At 46.7% G+C, this 23,893-nt stretch overlaps 1 protein-coding gene across 9 annotated transcripts; it reads left to right on the forward strand.

Annotated features, from left to right (window-relative positions):
• Positions 1 to 520: 520 nt before the first annotated feature.
• Top3b (DNA topoisomerase III beta) lies at positions 521 to 23,027 on the forward strand. 9 transcript variants are annotated; one of them, XM_085832146.1, is made up of 20 exons: positions 630 to 844; positions 2,427 to 2,560; positions 4,829 to 4,904; positions 7,875 to 8,059; positions 9,080 to 9,211; positions 9,442 to 9,548; positions 10,706 to 10,780; positions 12,604 to 12,800; positions 13,501 to 13,657; positions 14,331 to 14,444; positions 15,932 to 16,022; positions 16,690 to 16,844; positions 16,964 to 17,069; positions 17,671 to 17,817; positions 17,926 to 18,099; positions 19,587 to 19,715; positions 20,216 to 20,365; positions 20,687 to 20,787; positions 21,406 to 21,607; positions 22,466 to 23,027. In XM_085832146.1, exons 4-20 carry the CDS (start codon positions 7,990 to 7,992, stop codon positions 22,945 to 22,947), a joined length of 2,589 nt encoding a protein of 862 aa, XP_085688272.1. In that variant the 5' UTR covers positions 630 to 844; positions 2,427 to 2,560; positions 4,829 to 4,904; positions 7,875 to 7,989; the 3' UTR covers positions 22,948 to 23,027. The 9 variants fall into 9 exon arrangements, with proteins under 9 accessions (XP_021040879.1, XP_021040881.1, XP_085688271.1 ...); XM_085832147.1 differs by having other exon boundaries at positions 4,832 to 4,904; XM_085832148.1 differs by lacking the exon at positions 2,427 to 2,560 and adding an exon at positions 6,057 to 6,208.
• The last annotated feature ends 866 nt before the right edge of the window (positions 23,028 to 23,893 follow it).

The following is a 23,893-nucleotide window of genomic DNA, read 5'->3' on the forward strand; positions in this document are numbered from 1 at the left end:
ATGAAATTCACTACATAGCCCTGAATGACCTCTAACTCTCTGTCTCAGCCTTCTGATGGCTTGATTCCTGGTAAGAGCCACCATCCCGCTCACAGATGTTGCTAACACTGAAAAAGCCTGCTATCTGAAATGTTTAAATTATTTTAATTATTGGGCTGGAGAGATGGCTCAGTGGTTAAGGACCTGGGTTCAATTCCCAGTGCCCATCTGGCAGTTCACAACTATCCCCAGTTGCAGGGACTCTGACACCCTCGCACGGATGTGCATATGCAAGCAAAACACCAATGCACATCAAATAAAAATAAACTTTACATTTTTATTTTAATCATTAATTGCATATTTTCATCAGTTCTCGTAATCATACTGACAATCGTCATTATTGTCTTCTCTGGATGATTTTTGGGAGACACAATGGAGACTTGAGGAGCCCCTGCTGCTCCCAACAGGAAGCAGACAACAAGGCACCCGGAACTCACCAGCCTCGGAACTTGCAAACACCTTAGTGTCGACATCGGAGAGCAGATGAGGCGACGCCACAGACGGACAGAGCCGGAAGTGAGTTCGTGAGTGGCCACCCGGGAAAGCACAGCCGGAGCGAGAGGCGCAGCGGCACAGCGGGTGAGCAGTGGGTTGCTGGCTGCTCGAGGAAGCGGAAGACGCTGGCTTTCCTCAGGCATTTCCGGAATGGTAGCGGCGCTCCGACCCGGGCGGGGGCGTGGGGGAGGGTCCTGCCCTGGCGCGGCTTTTTCGCCATCCCGCCCTCGCCGTGGGGCCTCTGGGCGGCGGTGGAGCCGCGTTTAGTGGGCAGCGGTCGCTTTTCCAACGAGCTCCCCGCGGCCCCGAGGTGAGACGTTTCCCCCTAGTTGAGGGGAGGGAAACCGGCTCAGGGAAGCTGTGCTGCCCACAGAGGCTCAGGCCTGCGGTCTGCGTTCTTAGCCGAAGGTTCCGCTCGCTGCCTCCGGGAGCCTGCTCTGTCTGGAAACCCAAGCTGTTCCCGGACTTGATCTCTACAGATTAGGAGAAAACTTGGGTAAACCAATGAGCTAGAGTCAAGGGCCAGCTACTTAGGCTTAGGTGAAAGGGAAGAACGGATGACCTCTCTTAACCTATTTGGTATCCCGGCCTTTGGGAACAGGATTGTGAAAAGCCAGGACGACTCGGATTTGATAGCCAGAGAAAGGGGGAAATTTTCACCGTTCGCCAAGGTCCTTTGTCGCTAGTCTGAATTGTTATGCACTGCGATTTATTCTGGCTTTTTTGAGATGGCTCAGCGCTCTTACAACCAAAATTCCAATCCCGGGAACTCACGTTGTAAAAAGAGAGAGCTGAATCCCACAATTTGTCTTCTGACCTGTGACCGGCAGCATGTGCGTGCCCATACATATCCACACACAAAATAACTTGTTTGTTTAACTTTAACTCCTATTTTATAGCAATGTTGGTAGACAGAGCTGCAGCATACTAGATACAGAGAAGGAGTTAAGAGACAGGCTTATTTTCCTGGATCTGTAGGTGATTAAAAGTCACTGAAGTGTTAAATACTTAGATTTCCCGTGCTTTGCTGACCCCTTTTGGGGCTCCTCAAGTTAAATCCACTACTGCATAATACCAAAAAAAAAAAAAAAATCCATATTTACAGTGCTTTCCAAAGACACTGATTAGTGAGGTGTGGCAAAGAATAAGCAGGTTGTCTTGCTATTCTCTCTTTGCAACCCACACCTACATAGCCCTTTGCTTACCTAACTCCAGAATAGGACAAACTATAGTGTCAGAGCCTTGGCAGAAAAGACTTGGTATATCATGTAGGTTTATGTTAAGGAGTCTTATTTAAGTGATCATATATAAAAATTTTGGCTAGACATTTTGGTATACTCCTGAATTCCCAGCACTCAGGAGTTGAAGATAGGAAAAGCAAAAATTCAAGGCCATAGTGGCTATGTAGTTAAGAGGCAAGCCTTGGCCACACAAGACGCTGTCTCTGCCCAATACACACACACATATACACACAGCAAAAGCTTAAATAAATAGTGTTGTTTCTGAGTCACAAAGTGTGAGTGTGGTGTGTAGGTGATGCTTATAAGCCATCAAATCCAGGTTTTCTCATTGGTTTTCACTTTGAAATGGAAGATGAGCCTTAATTAGGGAAGTCTTGACATTAATCACAGTTACAAAAGCTCTCTAGAGATCTTTTTAAAAAGTAGAATCTGGTCTAGGTAAAGGGAAATGTTCCTGTCAAGGCCTGGATTGTCTAGTTCTGTACCTTAAAAGAAGAAAAAAAAAATGTTTTAAACAGCTTATTGCTATGTAACTGAGTATAGCCTAAAACTCAAGCTTCTCCTGTCGCATTCAGCCTCGTGAAAGATGCAGTTACAGGTGTATGCCAGCATACTTGGCATTAGAAATCTTTTTTTCTTCCTTTGAAATAGTGATAGAACATTACAAAGTCCCCTTGTGCTGAAGTGCTAAAACTACTTACTTGTTTTGAGTCAAAGCTGAAGATAAATGTATATTCAAAGTGGACGGCAGCTGCATAGCCTGGCAAGTGGACAAGCATCTGAAAGTGAGTTGTGACATGCCTTTGTATTACTGACCTTTACCTGGATAAATGACATAGCCCTGCTAAAGGCAGAATGTCTGTGTCTGAAGGGACTTGTCAATCCAGTCAATAATTTGGATCTTAGGTTGTAGAAGAGAAGAAGAGATACAAAATTCCCAAAACTTGGAAGCCAGAGAGAAAGAATGCCTAGAAATAGAAGTGTTTGCTGGCAGTAACGTCAGGTGTTGCTGCTGTTGCTACTGCTGCTGCTGTTTTTATGTGATGAGGTCTCACTGTGTAGCCCTGACTGTCCTGGAACTCACTGTATAGACCAGGCTGCCTTCAAACTCATGCTAAGAGATCTACTTGCCTCCTACCAAACCCAACATAAAGTAAGTTTTTGGTTTGGTTTGGTTTGGTTTTAATTTTAAAGATATATAAGCATATTATTAGTTTTACAGGTAAAACTGTTGTCATGTATTCAGAGATTCATTCAATTGTATTTGCTCACCATCTACTACTTCCCATTAGAGTGAGAAAAAAAAGTCCCTGCTCTCACATAGCTAGCTTATTTTCCAGGAGCTATAAGGTAAGAACCCGATAGGAGTCTCTATGAGGCTATTAGCAAAAACATTCTTAGAGGCAACAGGATAGAGCACAGGTTCTAGAGCAAACAGGTTCAGGTTCAAATCCATGTCCTACAACTCCAGCTCTAGTGTGACCCATGTTTCCATTATAGAACAATATGATGACAGTGTCTCCATCCCAACCACAGTGGCGGGACTGTCCCAACACCTAGTACTTTCTTTGGAAGAGACAGGAACTTTAAAAACCTTCATAGAACAATCTGTTTTCAGTTTTCCTTTCTGGCCTCTGACTCCTCTACCTGATAGAACCAAAACTTCCCCAGAATGGACATCAGAGGCTATGACAATTCCCAGTCATTTCTTTTCATTGCTCCAGCAAACAAGCATTGCACACTAGGTACCAAAGAAACAGCAATAACCTAGATAAGCCATGGATAGACAGGCCTGCGGTGCCAAGTGTGGTTCTCAGGGGGAGTTAGGTCAGGAAGTCAGAGGCAAGACAGTTTTTGAAAATGCTTGGCTCTTGTGTGAAATTTTATATTTAGGGAAAACATTCAAGTTCTTACTTGGGGCAATTTTTATTCTTTTATGGCCCTAGAGCAAGGACTGTAGCAGCCCAGATTCACTTCCATACATGATAAGGAGTAACAGAAACCCTTTTAGTGAAGGAATTTTCTTTGACATCTTCATTGTTTCTAAACAGTGCTCTTTGCTGACTACTAGGTTGTTTCTGGTCTTTACTTTGAATGATAATGCTAATGACAATTCCCCAGCAATGTTTTCTCACCGCTGTCTCATCTGGTCCTTCCATCACAGTCCTGTCTGCCTTACAGGACTCACTGTCCACATGAACAGTCTCACTAGCACTTACCATTTGTTTCTGTGCTTGCTTCTCAGGACTCAGTAAACCTAAAGCTTACCATTTCTGCTAGATTAGCTAGCCAGCTTGCACCGTGATCAGCTTCCCTCCACTTTCCCAGTGCTGGGATTCTAAGCCCATGCTACCACATCTTGCTCTTCATGTTGGTCCTAAGGATCAAACTTGTGTCCATATGCTTGCACAACAAGCACATCACTCACTGAGTCGTCTCATTAGGAAGCAGATGTCTCACGTCACCTTTACCCAGAAGGTTGACCTTGTCTGAACAAAAGTCTTCGGGTTTTTAAATATATACAATAGTGTATTTATAAATATTAATCCAGCTAGGCATGGTGGCCTAGGACTATAATTCTGTCACTTTGAGAGACTGAGACAGGAGGATTGCCACCAGTTCAAGGCCAACCTAGAATACAGAGTAAAACTTTTATTACAAAACAGTAATGTTGTATGTCTGTGGGTCAAAAAGAAAGAGAGACTGGAGGTATGGTTGGTGTTAGGATACTTGCCTGGCATGCATGGAGCCCTGGGTTCAACCCCCAACACAACAACAAAAAAAAAGGAACGTGGGGCTGGAGAGATAGGCCCAGGTTCAATATATTTCACCCATGTGGTAGTTGACAACAGTCTGTAACTTTATTTCCAGGGAATCAGCACCCTCTTTTGGGCTCCACATGCAAACATTCGGGGGAAACATCCATATATATATATAACATATATAATATTACATATATGTTATTATAAAGAAAAAATACATCTTTTTTTTCCTGTTTTGTTTTGTTGGTATGGTGTTTGTGCTTATTATTGTCTTTTGTCCTCCCCTGCCAGCAGGTTTCCCTGCCCAGAAAGCTACAGCAGGGGCCAACAGTGATCCAGATATGAAGTTTGCATGTCCTCTTGCAAGGTATAACTGGCCATAGCACAATGTAATGTGAGTTAGTTAAGACAGACACCTGGACAAGGGGTATGGGCATGGAAGAGAGGCTTGACACCAGTACACAGCATTAGAGCTCTGAGGTTGGGTGCAGCTCCATGCTAGAGCTTGGCTTCTATATCCAGCACCAGAAAGAAGAGAGGGTCACCAAACAGTATTTTTCAGGGTGGTAGAACAGTCAGGGAGCACAGGCAGAGCCTCCAAATGAACTCATTCTTCCTTTCTCTTTCTTTCTCTCTTTCTTTCTTTCCTCTTTGGGGTGGGGGGGGAGGGGTTGTTTGAGATAGAATCTCAAGTAGTCCAGACTGGCCCTGACTTCCCTAGTATGACCTTAAACTGTTGATTCTCTTACCTCTGCATTCCAAGTGCCCAAATAGGGTTGTTTTGTTTTGTTTTGCTTTTAGGTTTTGGTTCTTTTGCTTGTTTGTTTTTTTAACATCTTTTACTAGAAAAAAATTTTTTCATGTAATATATTTTGATCATGTTTTCCCCTCCCTGAATTCCTCCCTACATTTCTACCCACCCAACTTTGTATTCCTTTTTTTTTCTCTTAAAACACACACACACATACATACATACATACATACAACCATACAAATGAAAATCAAAGTAAAAAAGCAAAATATCAATAAAACATAAAATGTCCAAACATAGCAAAATGAGACAAAAAGACTACAAAGGTACTCTTGGGTCATTTTGGATTGGCCAGCTACTGGGCATAGTGCATGCCCTGAGGTGTGGTTAATGTATACATTGAGACTCTGTTGTAGAAAACTAATTTTTCCTTTGCGAGTTAATATCAATTGCAGATAGCTTCTTGGTTAGGGGTGGGAGCCCTTATCCACGTCTTTCTCTCAGTGCTGAGACCTCATGTGGCTGAAACTTGTGTAAACCTTGTGCATGCTGCCACAGTCCCTGCAAGTTCACATGTGCATTAGTTCTGTTACGTCTGGAAGACACTTTTCTTGAAGTCATCCATTACCTCTGGCTCTTAAAATATTTTTTCTTCCTCTTCCACATAACCCCAGATCCCTGAGGAGAGTGGTTTAATAAAGACATCCCATTTAGGTCTGAATCTCTTTTTTTTTTTTTTTTTGAATTTATTTATTTATTATATGTCAGTACACTGTAGCTGTCTTCAGACACTCCAGAAGAGGGCGCCAGATCTCGTTACGGATGGTTGTGAGCCACCATGTGGTTGCTGGGATTTGAACTCCGGACCTTCGGAAGAGCAGTCGGATGCTCTTACCGACTGAGCCATCTCACCAGCCCAGGTCTGAATCTCTTACTCTCTGCACATTGTCCAATTATGAGTTAGTCCCTATCAACTACAAAAAGAAACTTCGATGATAGTCAAGCAAGGTGCTGATTTTTTGGGGGGTATAGAAGAATGCCATTAGGAGTCATTTTACTGCTGTGTTCCTATAGTAGAGCAATGGCATTTGGCTTTGCTGTAGGCCTGTGAACTGTCTAGTATCAGGTTCTCAGCTACCTTAGCAGTGTCAAGGATGGCTTCCATCTCATGGAGTGAGTCTTAAATCTTATCAGAAAGTGGTTGGTTACTCCTATAACATTCGTACCACTCTTGCACCTATATAATTTGTAAGTGTCTGTTGTCAGTTGCAGGGATTATAGCTAAGAGATACTGATGCTTTCTCCTCTGGTAGCATACAGAATACTCTGCAATACTATGAATGCTAGTCAGTAGGGGTGAGACCTAGTTCAGCACCAGCTCACCTTTTCCATGTTTGACGCCATATAGAAGTGTTCTCTAAAGTAATAGGACCTTAACTTTGGATTGTGGAGAGCAATCAATAGCCTTGACAACAGTCTGAGATGTGTGGCGGTGTCCGTGGTGCCCCTTTGGCCTGCTCAACAAGCTGTTACTCATTCCTGGCACTGGAGGTTTGAAAACTTGGTTAGTTGGGATACTGTCAGAGCCTATTATCTGGTAACTCATGTGTCTGAGTGTTAGTTGTCCCTCCCCACATTCCTTCTTTTATGCCCTTCCCTACTTACTCCCTCAATCCTAGTTTCCTCTTTGTCTCTCCATAACACTGTTCTATTTTCCCTTCTAAGAGATGATTTCACAGGCAGGTATCCCAACAGCTAGTCCAGGGGCTTGGGTACACACACCCTGCCCCAACCTATGAGTCCAGGTCTATAGGTCACAGCATGTTTTAGGCACAAATTTAGCAACAAACTAAAGTCATAGTCACCGCTGCTTCTCTCCATAGAGCCAGACTCCCACTGCCTGAACAATTGGTCAGTACTTACTTAGCATTCTGGTGGCCCTGGGTTCCATCTCCATCACCAACCTAAGGAAGAAAAGTACATTCCTTGTCCTTATCATTTAGCATTCTTGCCAATCCAGTCATTAGCAAATTATACCTAATAATGGGTTTCCTCGTGACATTTTCATACGTGAATATAATGTACTTTGGGGGGGGGGGTGAGACAGAGTTTCTCTGTGTATCCCTGGCTGTCCTGGAACTCACTCTGTAGACCAGGCTGGCCTCGAACTCAGAAATTTGCCTGCCTCTGCCTTCCAAGTGCTGGGATTAAAGTGTGCACCACCACACCTGGCGAATATAATGTACTTTTTATACTCATCACTGACTGCCTTTTTCAGTCCTATTCTCTGTGATTGCGTTCCTCTTCCTAACTGTTGCCCTCTGCCTTCTGAGTGTGTAACCCAGTGAGTTCCGTTAGGTTATTTACAGGATCCTGGACACTTCAGCAGTAGCTACACCACTAAAGAAAACGTTTTTTTTCTTTCCTCAGCAATCGTTAACCACACTTAGCTACATGATGCCTGGACAAAGGCACTCCATAAGCACATCACGCCTCCCTCCAGTCCATGCCTTCTCTGTCCCTCTTCACAGAGTTCTCTGAGTGTTGGAGAGATGATATAAATGTACTGTCTTTTCTTCCCCTTAGGAGTCAGCATTGGCAGTCGTGTTGAGCTACAGAGGAAACATTTCTAAGCTTTTTTATTGCTGCTGTTCTGGGTCTGGGTGCAACGGTCTGTGGGCCCTGACAGCCAGGAGCAAGAATGAAGACCGTGCTCATGGTAGCAGAAAAGCCATCCCTGGCACAGTCCATTGCCAAAATCCTCTCCCGAGGTAGGAAAAAGCAAACACTAGGCTGTTTGATTGCTTTCATCTGTAAGCACAGTCTTTTGTGCTTTTCTGATCATTTCTTTTTTCAAAGTGTGTCTTCACAGCTGGTGGGTTCAGCTGGGATTGGCAGGTTTCAGGAAGCACCTTAGTAGCAAGTCTCCTGTGACATGCTATGTCCACATGTGGAAGTCCCAGGGCTGAAGCCCCCATGAAAAGTAATGATGTAGAAAGTGCAGTGATTGTCAGCATGCTGGGCTTGATAGGGGCATTGGTCATGAGCACAAGAAATGGTCCTGGAAGGAGCTAAATGAGACTAGGTCTTAGTTTTTGCACCACTAGATACTCACTACTATCTGCTGGGCCCTGGATGTGATTACAATTACATTCCCTACATCTCATATCACTCACAAGTGGCCAGTGACCTCAGAGCCAGGAAGGTAGTGGAAGATTTGCCCATCAGGATCCACTCTGCCACTGAGGTGGTAATGGAGGGAGGGCCCTCTAAATAGAGTACTTGGGTGCTGAGTGACTATCCAGCAATGGCAGACATCCACTTTGACCTCCTTTTACCAGCTCTTGGAGGGGGAAGAGCCCCTAGTTAGGCTGAGAATACACACTCCAAAGGTCCAGGGGGATCCAGAAGGCATCATCTCACTTCCAAGTGCCAAGAGTGTTCAGCTGAGGAACCATAGTGTAGGATAGAATAACCTTAAAATCTAAATAAATGAAGGCAGAATTCAAATTGAAAATAGAAATGGAGTGAGACCCCAAGAGTCTCTGCCTCTAGTTCCCAGTCAGTATGGGACTGGTGTGAGTTTCTGTGAAACTTTCATAGATGCTTCCATCCCTCAGCACCATTAAGCCACCCAGTACCCAGTTATCTGCAATGGGAGCTAAGGGATGTTACCAGTGACCACTCTGGAGAAGGAGAACTCGTGTCCCCTGACAGTTAGCATGTAGGTTCAGGGACCCACAGGGCCTATAGGTCAGCCTCACAGTTGTCTATGTGGATTGCCTCCCTAGGAAACATGTCCTCACACAAAGGGCTGAATGGGGCATGTTCAGTGCACAAGTACACAGGAACCTTTGCTGGCCAACCTGTCCACTTCAAGATGACATCTGTCTGCGGTCATGTGATGACACTGGATTTTCTGGGTAAGGTGACCACTCTCCTCCTGTCTCTGTCCTATTGAAAGGAACACCGTACAGCACTACCCAGGGTCCAGTTAGACCCTGTTCCCAACAGATCAGGAAGTGGTTAACAGCTGGGTAAGTTAGCCATCCCCATCTCTGCATGATGCACCCTATCCTATTCCTAGTTGTGACAGCTGCAGAGGCCAAGCCTTTGTGAAGTGTGACTCAGTGTCTTTGGATATGGTTTACAGGGAAGTACAACAAGTGGGATAAGGTGGATCCTGCAGAGCTCTTCAGCCAAGCTCCAACAGAGAAAAAGGAAGCTAACCCCAAGCTGAACATGGTCAAGTTCCTGCAGGTAAGGGAGCATCTACAAGCCCACCGAGGAGCCCATCTTATTAAAAAAAAAAACAAAAAACAAAAAACTGGAAACGTCTAATCCTTCCCTTCCTGAGTAATGTAACGTAAGCTGCTACCGTGTGGTTAAAGCCCTTGGAAGCTATCCTTGGTTATCCAAACCAGCCCAGTCAATATTGCCTAAGTTATAATTTGAAAAATAGGTCTTGGTGCTAACTGGTCTGATATACCATCCTTGACGGCTCATGGTGAGATTACTGGCACCAGGGAGGCAGAGGCAGATGAACCCCTGTAAGTTCAAAGCCAGCTTGGTCTACACAGACAGACCCTGTCTCACTCAATTAGAAAGAAACAAAAATCTGAGAAAGTGTTTCAAGAAATACTTGTTTACAAAAAACAAAACACTGGAAAATAAAGATAAGTTTAAAGGAAAAACAGTAAAACCACATGACCCAAAACAAGCACTGTTAATACTGAACTGTTTCGTTTCACTCTTGATGCTTATGTCATCAAGAGAGGAGGAGGGCCAGTGAGAGTAGATGAGGGCAAGAGAAAATGATGGGGTCGAATGTACTAGAAGTATATTATGTACATGTTTGAAAATGTAAAAAGTAAAGCCTCTCCCTCTGGAAATTATGGAGCACACGCTGTATTTTGTGACTATATAATAAAAGTAAAATCCTTATTCTAGGGGTTAGAGAGATGGCTCAGTGGGTAAGAGCACTTGCTGCACAAACATAAGAACCTGAGTTTGGATCTTAACAACCATGGTCAGTGCTGTGGAGGGCAGAGGCAGGAGGATCGCTGGGGCTTGCTGGCCAACCACGTACTTCAAGGTTCGGTGAGAAACCTTGTCTTAAGGGAACAAGACAGAGATTTGGTAGAACAAAGTACCCCGCGGTGTCCTCTGCCTCTGCCTCACGGGCTTATGCACCTGCTTGCCATGCACATGCTCCACACCACACGCAGAAGGATAGACAGACTGTAAGTACAATTTTCTGATCTAACAGTTTGATAGTTCTGAACCAAAACCTTTTCTGAGTCTGAGACAGCCTCGCTATAGACAGCTTCTTGCTCAGCTCCTCATACTGGAAGCCCAGTATCTGGTTCCATCTCCTGTCCCCAGAGGGATGATTGTCAGTGTGTGCTTTGTGGCAGGTGGAGGGCAGAGGCTGTGACTATGTTGTGCTGTGGCTGGACTGTGACAAGGAAGGGGAGAATATTTGCTTTGAGGTGAGTGTGGAGAACACTCTGGTTCTCTTTAGACCTTTTCCCCGCCTTCCCAATCAGAGTTTGACACACTATTCCTAAGGTTAGCATAAGGGAGTATAGGGCTCAAAAAACATCTCCCAACCCCTTGATTTCAGAAAATCTGTGGCTACTTTAAATGCATAGACCTAGAACTGCAGAAATGGCTCATTGGTTAAGAGCACTTGTTCTTACAAAGGACACAGGTTTCACAACCATCTGTAACTTCTAAGGTATCTGATGCCCTCCTCTCAGGTCACCAAGCATGCACATTGGGCACATACAGACAGACAGAACACTCATACACATAATGTGAAATAAATGAATCTTTTTAAAAAAAAAATAATGCATAAACTAGGGCCCACAAGATGGGTCTGCACATGAAGGTGCTCCCCACTAAGTCTGACACCCTGAGTTTAATCCCCAGGGCCCCACATGGTAGGAGGTGCAATCTCATGAGATCCTCAGCAAGCTGTCCTCTGACCTCTGACTCACATGCACCACACACAGACCAGTCAGGGGTAGTCAGAGTAGTAATTTTTTAAGCACCATTGTGGGTGGGTGCAAGTTTCAGAATTTTCAATGTTTGGCTTGGCTCCATGCCTGTTGTAGATTTTCAGTTACTATAGTTTATCTCTTCAGCAATGTACTGATATGTATGAGTATTTTGCCTATATGTATGTATTTTACTGTGTACATGCCTGGTACCCTCACAGGTCAAAAAAGGGCATCAGATTTCCCACACCTGGAGTTACACATAATTTTAAACCTGAGTCCTTTGCAAGAGCAACAGGTGCTCTTAACCACTGAGCTATCTCTCTAGCCCCTGGTCTTATCTCCCACTTTCATGTGTCTTCTGCCCTGTCCATCCTAGGGAGCCCTGCCTGCAGGAAGACTGGTGGAGGTTTCCCAAATGACTTCTAATGACACTTTAATGCTACTGGCTATGCCTGCTGGTCCTGCCACTCACTGCCTGTTTTACTGTAGCTCCATACAGGTCACCTCTATATCCTTATACCCCAGCCCTAACCTGCGACTTGTCACACTTAAGTGCATGAGATGGCTGTAGTAAGACAGGAATTTAAGGCACCCAGAATTCTCATTCATCTCTCTTAGAAAACTCAATTCATACTGTCCCTTTTCAGATACCTTCTTCTCTCCTTTCTCTGCTCCATCTGACAGGAGCATTCTCTTAGAAGGCCTTTGCCTCTGGTACTAGAAACAATAGCAGTTGATAGGGTCACTGCTTTCCCATAATGTTGCCACTGCATGCCCTAGCTTCTCTGCTCCTCCCCCATATAGCCTTAGTGAGTCTCAATTCCAGGACCTTCTATACCTAGCTCCCACCCCCATACAGAGCCTGCTGTAACCTTTCCATTCTTAGTCTTTTTATCTTTTCCTTTGTCTGTTCTCCAATCATGTGAAAATTCTACCTATCCATCCAAGCACTCCCTACTCCCAGAAAAGGGAAGAGATCTGGGACCATGAAGTCCTTTGTGTGCTGGATACAGCATTGACTGGTTAGTTCAGATGAAAGTGCACGAGAAGGGAAAGGGTAGCAGCCTTGAGGCAACACTAAGAGGAAGTGGGCTGAGGAATGGGTGCATATCTGGAAGTGAGTGCAACCGGCAAGGCATCCAGATTGCAAGGGATTTCTGGGGAGGCTAAGATGTCTAGAAGGGAAAGGGATATAGGAGGGCCTAATAGGGGTGGGAAAAGGCTAACCCTGAAAGGCCCGCTCAGCAGTGGGGGTAAAGAGTGAAAGGCAGAGACGAGGAATTAACCACAGTCAGTATTCTTCCTCCTAGGTCCTTGATGCCGTTCTGCCTGTCATGAATAATGCCCACAATGGTGAGAAGACAGTGTTTCGTGCCAGGTTCAGCTCCATCACTGATACAGACATCTGTAATGCTATGACCCGCCTCAGTGAGCCAGACCACAATGAGGCACTCTCAGTGGATGCCCGCCAGGAGCTAGACCTGCGCATCGGCTGTGCGTTCACAAGGTGCTGTTCCCTGCCCCATGCACATACTCTCCCTTTAGCCAGGGCCCGAAGAGCCTGCATAAGCTACCAGAGATGCCATTTATATATTTATCAGATGCACATCACATAGGACACAACTTCCTTTTTTTTTTTTAAGATTTATTTATTTTATGTATATGAGTATACCATAGCTGGTTGTAAGCCTTCATGTGGTTGCTTGGAATTGAATTTTAGGACCTCTGCTCACTCCAATCAACCCCGCTCGCTCAGTCCCTGCTCACTCTGGCCCAAAGATTTATTTATTATTATAAATAAGTACACTGTAGCTGACTTCAGACACACCAGAAGAGAGTGTCAGATCTCATTACAGATGGTTGTGAGCCACCATGTGGTTACTGGGAATTGAACTCAGGACCTTCAGAAGAGTAGTCAGTGCTCTTAACTGCTGAGGCATCTCACCAGCCCAGGACAACTTCCTAAGCAGATTATTTGTATGCACTCATGTCCTGGGGGACGGTATTCATGGGACACACTCTGTCCTCACTCCATCCTGTGCACATGTATAGTTCTTCTTTCATGACTTCATATTCTGTCACTGTTGCTGTCTTCACAGTGAGGTGTGACCTCTCAGTATTTAACCCCAAATCCACAACCTAGGTTTACATGGGGTTTGTCTAGAATTAATTATTCATTCATTTTTCTGTCTTTCTCAACCCTTTAGGTTTCAAACAAAGTATTTCCAGGGAAAATATGGCGATTTAGACAGCTCTCTCATCTCCTTTGGGCCATGTCAGACTCCTACCCTGGGATTCTGTGTAGAAAGACATGATAAAATCCAGTCCTTCAAGCCAGAGACCTACTGGGTGCTTCAGGCCAAGGTTCTCATCCCTTCTGTATTCCTGTTCTATTGTTGTGGGCTTAGGGTGTGGACTCCTTGAGAGTTTTCCTCATCACCATTTGCACCTTGTTGGCCCCAGGCTAAGAACACAAGTGTGAGTTAGAATACCAACAGTTGTAGGTCCTGGTGCCCAGGAGGTAGAGTCACCGGCTTTTTTGGGTCAGTGAAGCTGGGCTGCACCTGGACACAATGAACTTGGATAAGTAAGAGTGAGTTCCTTCTTGGGGTGAAGGTGAGGTCAGCTAGTGTCTTCAGTGGGGAAGTCCAGCACAGGGTTGTCTGTGCTTTCAAACCTTACTGGTCTTTAGGGCTTTTTTACATAAAAACCTAACCCACAACAGGTTTAAAACATAGTACAGTGTTCCTCTGGTTGCCTCCAAGGCTGAGGACTGTGTGGGCATGGGCAGGTACTGTGGGTATATAGACCTTGATAAGCAGGGATAGAGTGAGAAGCACAGCTTCAGGTATTTCGTAAGGGCCCACCCTCAGTATCTGCACTGGAGTGAGAAGAGTCAGGTATCATCTTTGGATCCACAGCTCAACAGTTATGAGATGTTACAGCTAGGCCATTTCGTTTGTGGACCAAACCCAGCGTCCTCTGTCTGTCTCAGTTTTCTTCCCTGCAGTGTGCTTGCCTTTTGTCTTCCCTACAGGTTCATACTGATAAAGAGGAGTCACTCCTTCTGGACTGGGACCGTGTTAGAGTTTTCGACCGGGAGATTGCACAGATGTTTTTAAACATGACAAAGTTAGAAAAAGAAGCTTGGGTATGCTTTCTATGTCCACATCTGTCTCATCTGTCCTAGATGGGCTTGCCTTAGAATCAGTGACCTTGAGCCATGCCTTTCTGCCTTTTATGAAATTCAGATGGCTTCTTGGACAAATGAATGGTTCTTCACACATTCATTGTTAATATGCAGTGCAGCATCTGTGAAGCACTACCTCATGCTAGCCACATCTGAGCCACTGCCAGGCCATTTCCACTGTCTCTTCCAACAGAGTCATGTGCAGGGTCTCCTTTGGCAGGACTCCATTTCATACAAATGTTTCTTTTCTGTAATATCCAAAGCTACCAACTGCAGAGGAACCTCTGTGCTCACTGGTAAACTTGCCTGAGTTCATACGGCTAGGATAAAGGTCTAAGATCACACAGTCAACTTTCACACCTCAGTGGTGATGTTTCCTACTCAGGGCTTCTCCGCATCAGAGGGCTCCTGCTTGGTGCTTAGGAAGATGGTCAGCTTAGCAAAGGCTGGCTGCACAGGATAGAAGCAGGTCTACACCTGTCACAGCCAAGATCCTACACTGTGACAGCTAACCATCACTGAGCCTCTTCCTGGCCTTCAGTCACATCTATTTGCAGTTTTCAAACCTTGCTTTGGTGCCATTTTGCTCAGGCTCTGCTGACTTACATGTGAGGCTGTTTCACATTGTTAACTCTGATGTCAGCACCCACTCCAAGAGACCCTAACCTCCAGTGTCACATGTACAGATATCCTCAGTGTCAGCACCCATATTTGTAGGCCTAAAATCCAGAATGTGTTGCCCTGATCAGTCTTTGTAAGTTTGGTAAAGGAAGAGACTAGCTGGTCTATTTGTGTTATGTTTGCAATTGGCAAAACAAAGAGTCAACTTCTCCCTGAGTATGCTAGCTCACAGCGGGAGGGGCGCTCACCTGACAAGCACAGCCTATAGATAAAGTCAAATGACTACTATTGGGGAATTGTGGGATTTCCCATAGAGATCATACCTTGCAGCTTCCCTTAAAAAATAGGAAAGCGTGAGTTCAAGGCCACCCTGCTCTACAGAGTGAGTTCCAGGACAGCCAAGACTGCACAGATAACCCTGTCTCGAAAAACCAAAAAAAAAAAAAAAAAAAAAGGAAAGCTTTACAGTGCTAGTGGCCCAGTGGGCAGCACTCACAAAGCCACCAGCAGCCATTTCCCTCACACAGCACAGGCCACCCTGGGATGTGGCCTCTGTTGACTTCTTGGGATTTACATCTATAGTCCCTTCCTCAGTTCTTTTCCAGTCCTCCACATTTTCTGTTTCCTTCAAGAAAAACAGAGGATGCGTGTGCTCTCTGCCCACCCCTCACTCTTTCCTAATCCTAAATATTCAGCTCAATCATCAAACTGCTGGAGAAAGTGAATTTCAGGAGGACAGCCCATGAATCAATTCAGACCTTTGTCCACACATTTCACCTCTGTTATGTTTATCTTGCCAACTATCATTCTATTGGTCCTGCCCCCAGGTGGAGGCTACAAGCAGGAAAGAAAAAGCCAAGCAGAGACCACTTGCTCTGAACACTGTGGAGATGTTGCGTGTGGCCAGCTCAGCTCTGGGTATGTAGAAACACCTCTCTAAAGTACACCCAAAGGCATCTTGAGACTGGTACAGGGCAGGGCCAAAACTATAACCTACACCAAGCCTTTCTCATGCTGTGATGCTTGAAGCTTAGGTGGAGGTCTTGAGTCTCATGTAAGTTTTCTTTAAATCCTAGAATAGGACTCCTCTAAGCACTGCTTCCTTAGCTATCACAAGAGATAGTCTGAAAAACTGGTGATCTTTGAAAGCTGTATCCTGAAACATCCTCACAGAGCTAGCTGGTCCTTGACATAACAGTGCCATCAAATGATTAATATCCAAGTCCCAACTCACAGGTGAGAGAGCAAGAGGATAAGCTCTTGCACTGTAGAGTTCTAATAGGCTCAGCTACCCAAAGGTCTAGTTGCTGCTCTGTGGCCAGAGTTCAGACTGTCATCAGTGCTGCTATGAGTACTGTAAAGTGGTACCATGGAGCAATGAGCAGTGTTTCCCACTGGGCCCACTTCACCAGATACAGGACCTCAGTTTTAGACAGGCTATGTTCTAGATGCCCATCCAGCCAGTATCTCTGAGCCTTGGCAGTAACCACTAAGAGTCATGGGGGGGGGGGTTTAAACAGGAATGCCCAAGCCTAGGGGTGAGCCTAGCCAACTTCCAGACCTCTTAGCCTCCTATTTTTGACAGGTATGGGACCACAGCACGCCATGCAAATAGCTGAGAGATTATACACACAGGGCTATATCAGCTACCCACGGACAGAAACCACCCACTATCCCGAGAACTTTGACCTGAAGGGCTCTTTGCGACAGCAGGCCAATCACCCATACTGGGCAGACTCGGTGAGCAGAATGGCCCTGAACAACCCATCAGCTGTGGTCCCTAGACAGGCTTTGGCCAAACCCAAAACTGATGGAAGCCATCAGCCTGATGTGACTCTGCTTTGCCTCCCCTCCCTCAGGTGAAGCAGTTGTTAGCAGAAGGCATCAACCGTCCTCGGAAAGGTCATGATGCTGGTGACCATCCTCCAATCACACCTATGAAATCAGCTACAGAGGCTGAATTAGGTATTGAGTGCTCCTCTTCCCAACATCCTCATACTCCTCAAGCTTCCAAGGTGTGAGGTGAAGCTGCTATAGGCACATGGCTGCAATGGACAAGGTCAGGCCCATTATCAGTACAGCTGCTCCTGAGCCTGCCTCTGATTTAGTAAAACCCACATCACCAAGCCTCTTAAGACAGAAGTGAAGTAGTTACAGCTAGTTGGGGAATGAGGTAGAGTAGCAGAGCTCAGAGGCGGTCTGTACGTGCTACTTTAGGTGTTCCAGAAGGCCTATAGAGAAGGGAGAGCCATGCCAATGGAATCAGGAACTGCTGCAGATCTGAGTGTGAAGCAAGACTCCTACATATAGATGTGCCTAAAGAACAGTCCCCTAGAACCACTTTGTGAAGGGGCCACCTAGGCACTAGAGGCAGCTTCCGTAACTGTTTTCCTCCTCCTTGCAGGCTTTGAGGCTGGGGATAGGGCTTAATGGTATGGCATTTGCCTGGCATGTGCTTAACGTCCTAAATTCAATCCCTGGCATCATACATATATATACATCCTTGATACCCACGCAGAGGGCCTGTTGCTGGTCCAGGGCACCTAGTTACACTGAGCTTTTATAGGAGGTGACGCATGGAGACTCTACGAATACATCACCAGACACTTCATTGCCACAGTGAGCCATGACTGCAAGTATCTCCAGAGCACTATCTCCTTCAGGATCGGGCCTGAACACTTTACATGCATGGGAAAAACAGTTATTTCTCCAGGTACAGTGGCAGACCACGGGGGTCCCTTTCTTCTCATCTATACAGACACTGAGATCTCTGGATGGGAAGCCCAAGTGGGGACCTCAAATGGCAGTGGTATCTCTTTAGGCTTCACAGAGATCATGCCTTGGCAGAGCGTGCCCCTGGAAGAGAGTCTGCCCACTTGCCAGAAGGGTGATACCTTCACTGTGGGTGAAGTGAAGATGCTAGAGAAGCAGACAAACCCACCGGACTATCTGACTGAGGCCGAGCTCATCACTCTCATGGAGAAGCATGGTATCGGTGAGTACCCAAATCTGGGGTCTCCATTCCCAGGGCCTTGGCCAAGAGGTGATGGTAATAAAACTTCCTATGATCTATATATACCTGGTTCAGCATGAGGTAACAGATGGGCCAATGTATAACCCATGGATCCAGGCCTCATTGTGTAGAGCCATTTACAAAACCCTACCATCAGGCCTGACCTGGTTTTCCATATGAAGAGTGTCATACAGCCTTGTGCACCATGAGACAGCTACACACTGACAAGTACCCACCAGACTCAAGGTTAATCCAGGATTCTAAAGGATTCCTGGACCAGATCAGCTGGCTCCCCAAAGACAGCTATGAGGCCTGCCCTAGAATTCTGGTCTGGGCCTGCTTCTTCCCAGGGCCTAGGTACCTAAAGTGAATCCTGACAATAGCCATGGCCTGTGGCTGAGGTCCCATTGATGAACCTTTTCACGCTTGTGACTTGTAGTACTTGTGTACTGTTCTGGACCTAGTGACCAATATGCACTTCAATTTGGGACAGTGAACAGAGTTTGTGTGTGACCTCTGAGCAGGAGAGTGAGGGCAGTGCTGTTGATCAAGGTCCATGGGGCAGTATTAAAAAAGGCTTTACTACCTGGGCATAAGCTCAAGGCCAGCCTGGGCTCTGAAGTGAGACTCTCCCTTTATATATCTGACTGTAGCAGCCATACCGGAACGCTTGTATGTGCAAACTGCCATGATCTAGGCCAATTCCTAACCTTGGCAATGAGCTGTGGAACCTCTAAAGGCTCCTTAACCCCCAATGCCAGTATCTTCCCCTGTAAACCCTGCCCAGGTACCCACAGAAGCTAAGTGTTCCTCTGCCAGCACTACAAGTGTGCATGCATGCAGGGCTGAGTTCCTTTTCACACCTCTGGCATCACACAGCAGATGCATCATCACCTTTCACTTTTCCTTCTCTGCCAAGCTGCATCCCTGGAGTGGGAAGCATGCCTTGGGTATTGTAAGGGGCCTCAGAGAATGGGAGAAGGTAGGAGAGAGGAAATGTAAAACCAACTTGGTTCTACAATAGCTTTATGAGCTCTCTCTGGTAGAAGCTGGATCCCGATACCTAGAGGGCGCATAAGCCACAGTTTCTGGACAAAAAAAAGGCCAACTTGCATTTACTGGTTTCAAGAGATGCCCTCTGACCTAACAGAGTCCTCTCTGGGCCTCTGTCTTTTAACTATAAAATTAAAACACCAATGAAGGCTGCCCTTGGGCTCCCAGGTGTGCCCCAGCCCAATGCAGAGGCAGCCCTGCTCTATCTTGGGGATCCTTCTGCAGCATGGCTTCTGACAACCATACAGGAAATGGCAGTCTGCACCTATGAGCAGGATAAGCTGCAGGCTGTGGCACTATACTCCTTGGGTGTCTGGGAGGGTTTCTGTGTCAGGTGGAAGGAACTAGAGTGCATAGTCCAGAGCATCTTCTTGGGACAGGCTGAGGAATACCCAGAGCCATGCTGTGCATTCCAGGGACTGATGCCAGTATCCCTGTGCACATCAACAATATCTGCCAGCGCAACTATGTTACTGTGGAGAGTGGCCGCCGGCTCAAGCCCACCAACCTTGGCATAGTTCTGGTGCATGGTTACTACAAGATTGGTGAGTCTGTCTACCCACTGCCTACGACCTGCTGGGCTTTCTGGCTCCTTCCTATGCTGTGGCTCTGCTGCCTCCTGCAGTGGCCCCATGCTTTTCATGCATTTCCCCAATCCCCACTGCAGAGATGCTATGGGACTCAGGAATTTGATGGATGAACACATAAAGGTAAAACAGAGGCTTCTTCTACAATCCAAACCTTGGGTTCTTCACTAAGATACCCACCAACTCTGCCCACTAAAGTGCCTCGTGTTCTATGGGAGATGGAGAAGTACAGCATAGACCTGGCCATTCTGCAAAAGATTTCTACACACTTTCCTGATAGGAAGTTCAGGAAAAGTCTGGTGGCAGTAGGAGCTGCCCTTGGTGCCTTCCAACTCTGTGGACAAACAGCCCAGGCAGACTGGGTCAGAGCTAGGTTGAGCAGGACAGCAGTTCTTGCCTGCCTAATGGGGTGGCAAGGTCCTGGGTGCCCACAGCAGCATGCACCCACTTGCTCATAGATGCAGAGCTGGTACTCCCCACCATCCGAAGCGCAGTGGAGAAGCAGCTGAACCTTATTGCCCAGGGCAAAGCTGACTACCACCAGGTCCTGGACCACACCCTGGATATCTTCAAGAGAAAGTTCCACTACTTCGTTGATTCTATTGCTGGTAAGACCTGCCTCTTCCTTGCCCCTCATCAGCTATTCCAACAAGACAAAGCCACCTGAGGCCCATTCCAGATCTGGGCCCTGAGCCTCTATGAGTCACAGCAGTGATGCCCCCCCAATAGCTGTTGCCAGAGCAGGTTAATTAATATCCGCATCAGGAATATACAGAGCTGATGAGCAGGGCTGCAGCTCTGTACTCTTATCACTGACAGAAACACAGTCACACTTGGATCCTTGACCATGTGTGGTGGCCTCTTTGTCTAGTTCACCCAGTTTTACCAAGCCCAGGAGAGACCTGACCCTGTGCTGTGCTTGCTCTCAGGCATGGACGAGTTGATGGAGGTGTCCTTTTCACCTCTGGCTGCCACTGGCAAGCCCCTCTCACGCTGTGGGAAGTGCCATCGATTTATGAAGTACATCCAGGTATGTGGAGGTTGACTGTCACTATATCTAGCCAAAACATTCCTGTTCAGATATCACCTTAAGCCTCTGCTTTGTCATTAGTCTAGCAGAAATAATGTTCATTGTCACACGAAGTGATGAAAAGGCCTGAATCAGCACCAGTAACAACACAAACCATCAGGCTGTATACACATTGTCTATTCACTCTGGCCAACAGTCACTCTCTTACTCTCATAATTATTATGAAAATGCTGGGGCTCTTTTACATTTACAGTGTGTGTGTGTGTGTGTGTGTGTGTGTTGAAGGACACTTTGTAGGAGTCAGCTCGCTCTCCTTCCATCGTAGGGGTTCTAGGGATTAAACTCAGGCTTTAGCAGCAGCTCCTTTACCTGATGAGCCATTCCCCGGCTTCATGCTGAGGCTTAAGACTCTGGCTTTGTGAGGGAAGAAGAAATGGGGAAGTATGGTACCTGGGCTCATACCAGCGGTTGAGGTATTTGCCTGGCACTGAATTCTGTATTCTGTGTACCTGTCAGGTGTTTAGCATTACCTATTCCGTGTTTTGAAGAAAAGGACAGCGGTCAAAAAAGTCAGACCCAACACCCCTCATATTCCTTCTAATTGCCCCCATCCCATAGGCCAAGCCAAGTCGCCTGCACTGCTCCCACTGTGATGAGACCTACACCCTCCCCCAGAATGGTACCATCAAGCTCTACAAGGAGCTGCGGTGCCCATTGGATGACTTTGAACTGGTCCTGTGGTCCTCGGGTTCCCGGGGCAAGAGCTACCCACTGTGTCCCTACTGCTATAACCACCCACCCTTCCGAGACATGAAGAAAGGTGAGTGTGGCATGTGGGTGTCCTCAGGTTCATACTTAGCATACTCCAGTGGGGTCCTTTACCCAGCTATCCCTACCTGTGTGCACTGGTAGTGAGTCAGGGACCCTAAGAAATACTTGTGCCATTGCTTAGGCACTGGCCAACCTATCTGGTCTAGGTATGCCTGGGTCCTAATTGAGCAAACAGCTTGCTCACTTATGATCTGGGCAGGAGGCAAGATGTGCCCCTCGGGGGCTGGGCTAAGTGAGAGGCAGGCAACCTCAGATAAGGACAGCTGACAAACAGAGCCCCCTGGGTTCTCAGCTCTGCTTTTTGTCTTACTTTACACCCTTTGCTGGAAAACAGAGAGCATGTATCCAGGCTAAGCAGTGCATGCCAAGCCTGGAACCAGAGAGGCTCACTGCCAGCACATGTACCCGCTCCCAGGTAGTACCATCCCTATCTCAGACGAGGAGCCAGCTCCTTCGTTACCTGAGGCATTAATTAGGAATCCTCAGTGTCTCAGTTCAGATGCTTACTACCAAGATAATGAGGCTCTCTTCCCGCCCCCCACCCCAAGTGTCTTACAGTACACAATGTAGCAAGCAAGTAACAGGTGAGCTGAGAGCAACCTGGGAGAGCCATTAATAAGTTACAGAAGCAAAGGAGGGTTTGGGAGTCAGCTGGAGTCCTTGGATTGAAGACTGCACATTTTTAGATAAGCAGAGGAACCCAGTCCAGTGAACAAGATATCCCAGAAGCAGGTTAAGAGTGAGTGCCACGTTGTTCTAGAATAGGAATCCAGCAGTCTGGCATTGAAAGCAGCCAGAGTTGAGAGAGCCAGGGCATGCTTAGGTCACTGGCCTCCTCTTCTTTCAGGCATGGGCTGCAATGAGTGCACACACCCCACCTGCCAGCACTCACTGAGTATGCTGGGCATTGGCCAGTGCGTGGAATGCGAGAATGGAGTCCTGGTTCTGGACCCCACTTCTGGTCCCAAGTGGAAGGTGGCCTGCAATACATGCAATGTGGTGGCACACTGCTTTGAAAATGCCCACCGAGTACGGGTATCTGCTGACACCTGCAACACCTGCGAGGCTGCCTTGCTCGATGTAGACTTCAACAAGGCCAAGTCTCCCCTTCCTGGCAATGAGACACAGCACACAGGCTGCATCTTCTGTGACCCCGTCTTCCAGGAGCTGGTGGAGCTGAAGCATGCAGCCTCCTGCCACCCAATGCACCGAGGTGGGCCTGGAAGGAGGCAGGGTCGTGGGCGGGGCCGGGGCCGGAGACCTCCAGGAAAGCCCAACCCTAGGCGGCCAAAAGACAAGATGTCAGCTCTGGCTGCTTACTTTGTATGACAGCCTATCTTTTCCCCACTCCAGACACATCATGGTTATATTTGAGCCACTGAAACCATTAAAATGCTTTTTATTTTGTATTCTCTGGAACAAAATGCCTGGGACCTTTTACTGGTGAAACAGAGGGTTCCTATGTCTGTGGAAACCTGTGAGAATCAGCTTTATCCCTCCATCCTGTTTAAAGTACACCCTGTTCTGCCCACACCATGGCAGTGCCAGCAAGAAAGCACCACATCTGGGACTAAGGGAGCAATATGTCTGTAGCTCACACTAAGTATACACATGTGCAGTGGTATAGCTGTGTGCAACACAGCAGGAAGGTGGACGTTAGCAACCCAGAGAAGTCTTGGCGAGCCAGGTGGAGCAGGCACCTTTCCCAGACCCTTGCTAAGCACCTGTAGCCTAGCTTCCTGATCCGTAACCCAGATTTGTATGTCTGCCACTCAGAAACTCCAAGCATGTCGAGCCTGCGTGTGACTCTGGTGACATTGTGGATTTATTTTAACACTTACTCTCATCATGTGTCTGCATTGCCTCAGACAGGTAGCTAAGTCCTCCATTGAAGCTGGTCAGAAGCCAAGTTTAGAAAATATTCTGGAAGGCAGACTGATCTGTGGTACTGCTGAGTGTAGCTATGGACCACTTTTCTGACTATAACCCCTTCCTGTGTTCCCTTCTCCACCCACCCATTATGGCTTCCCGTTTTAAGTGTGATAGAAACTGCCTTTTGGCCATGTCTTACCATGTGGTACCAGGGGCCTAGCAAGACAGGTGCCCAAGATTGCTCTGTAAAATGTTTGCTTGAGAGGCAGCCAACAGCATTCCTCATAAGATTCCTCCATCTGCAGCAGATTCACAGTTACACAGGGCAGGTAGACTCATGAGAAAGCCATAAGGCAACTAGTTGTTCATGTAGTTGTCTGGCCACATAGCCCCACCAAGACTT

This window comes from Mus caroli, unplaced genomic scaffold, assembly GCF_978045245.1.
Source record: "Mus caroli unplaced genomic scaffold, Mus_caroli_1 scaffold_17, whole genome shotgun sequence".
NCBI lineage: Eukaryota > Metazoa > Chordata > Mammalia > Rodentia > Muridae > Mus > Mus caroli.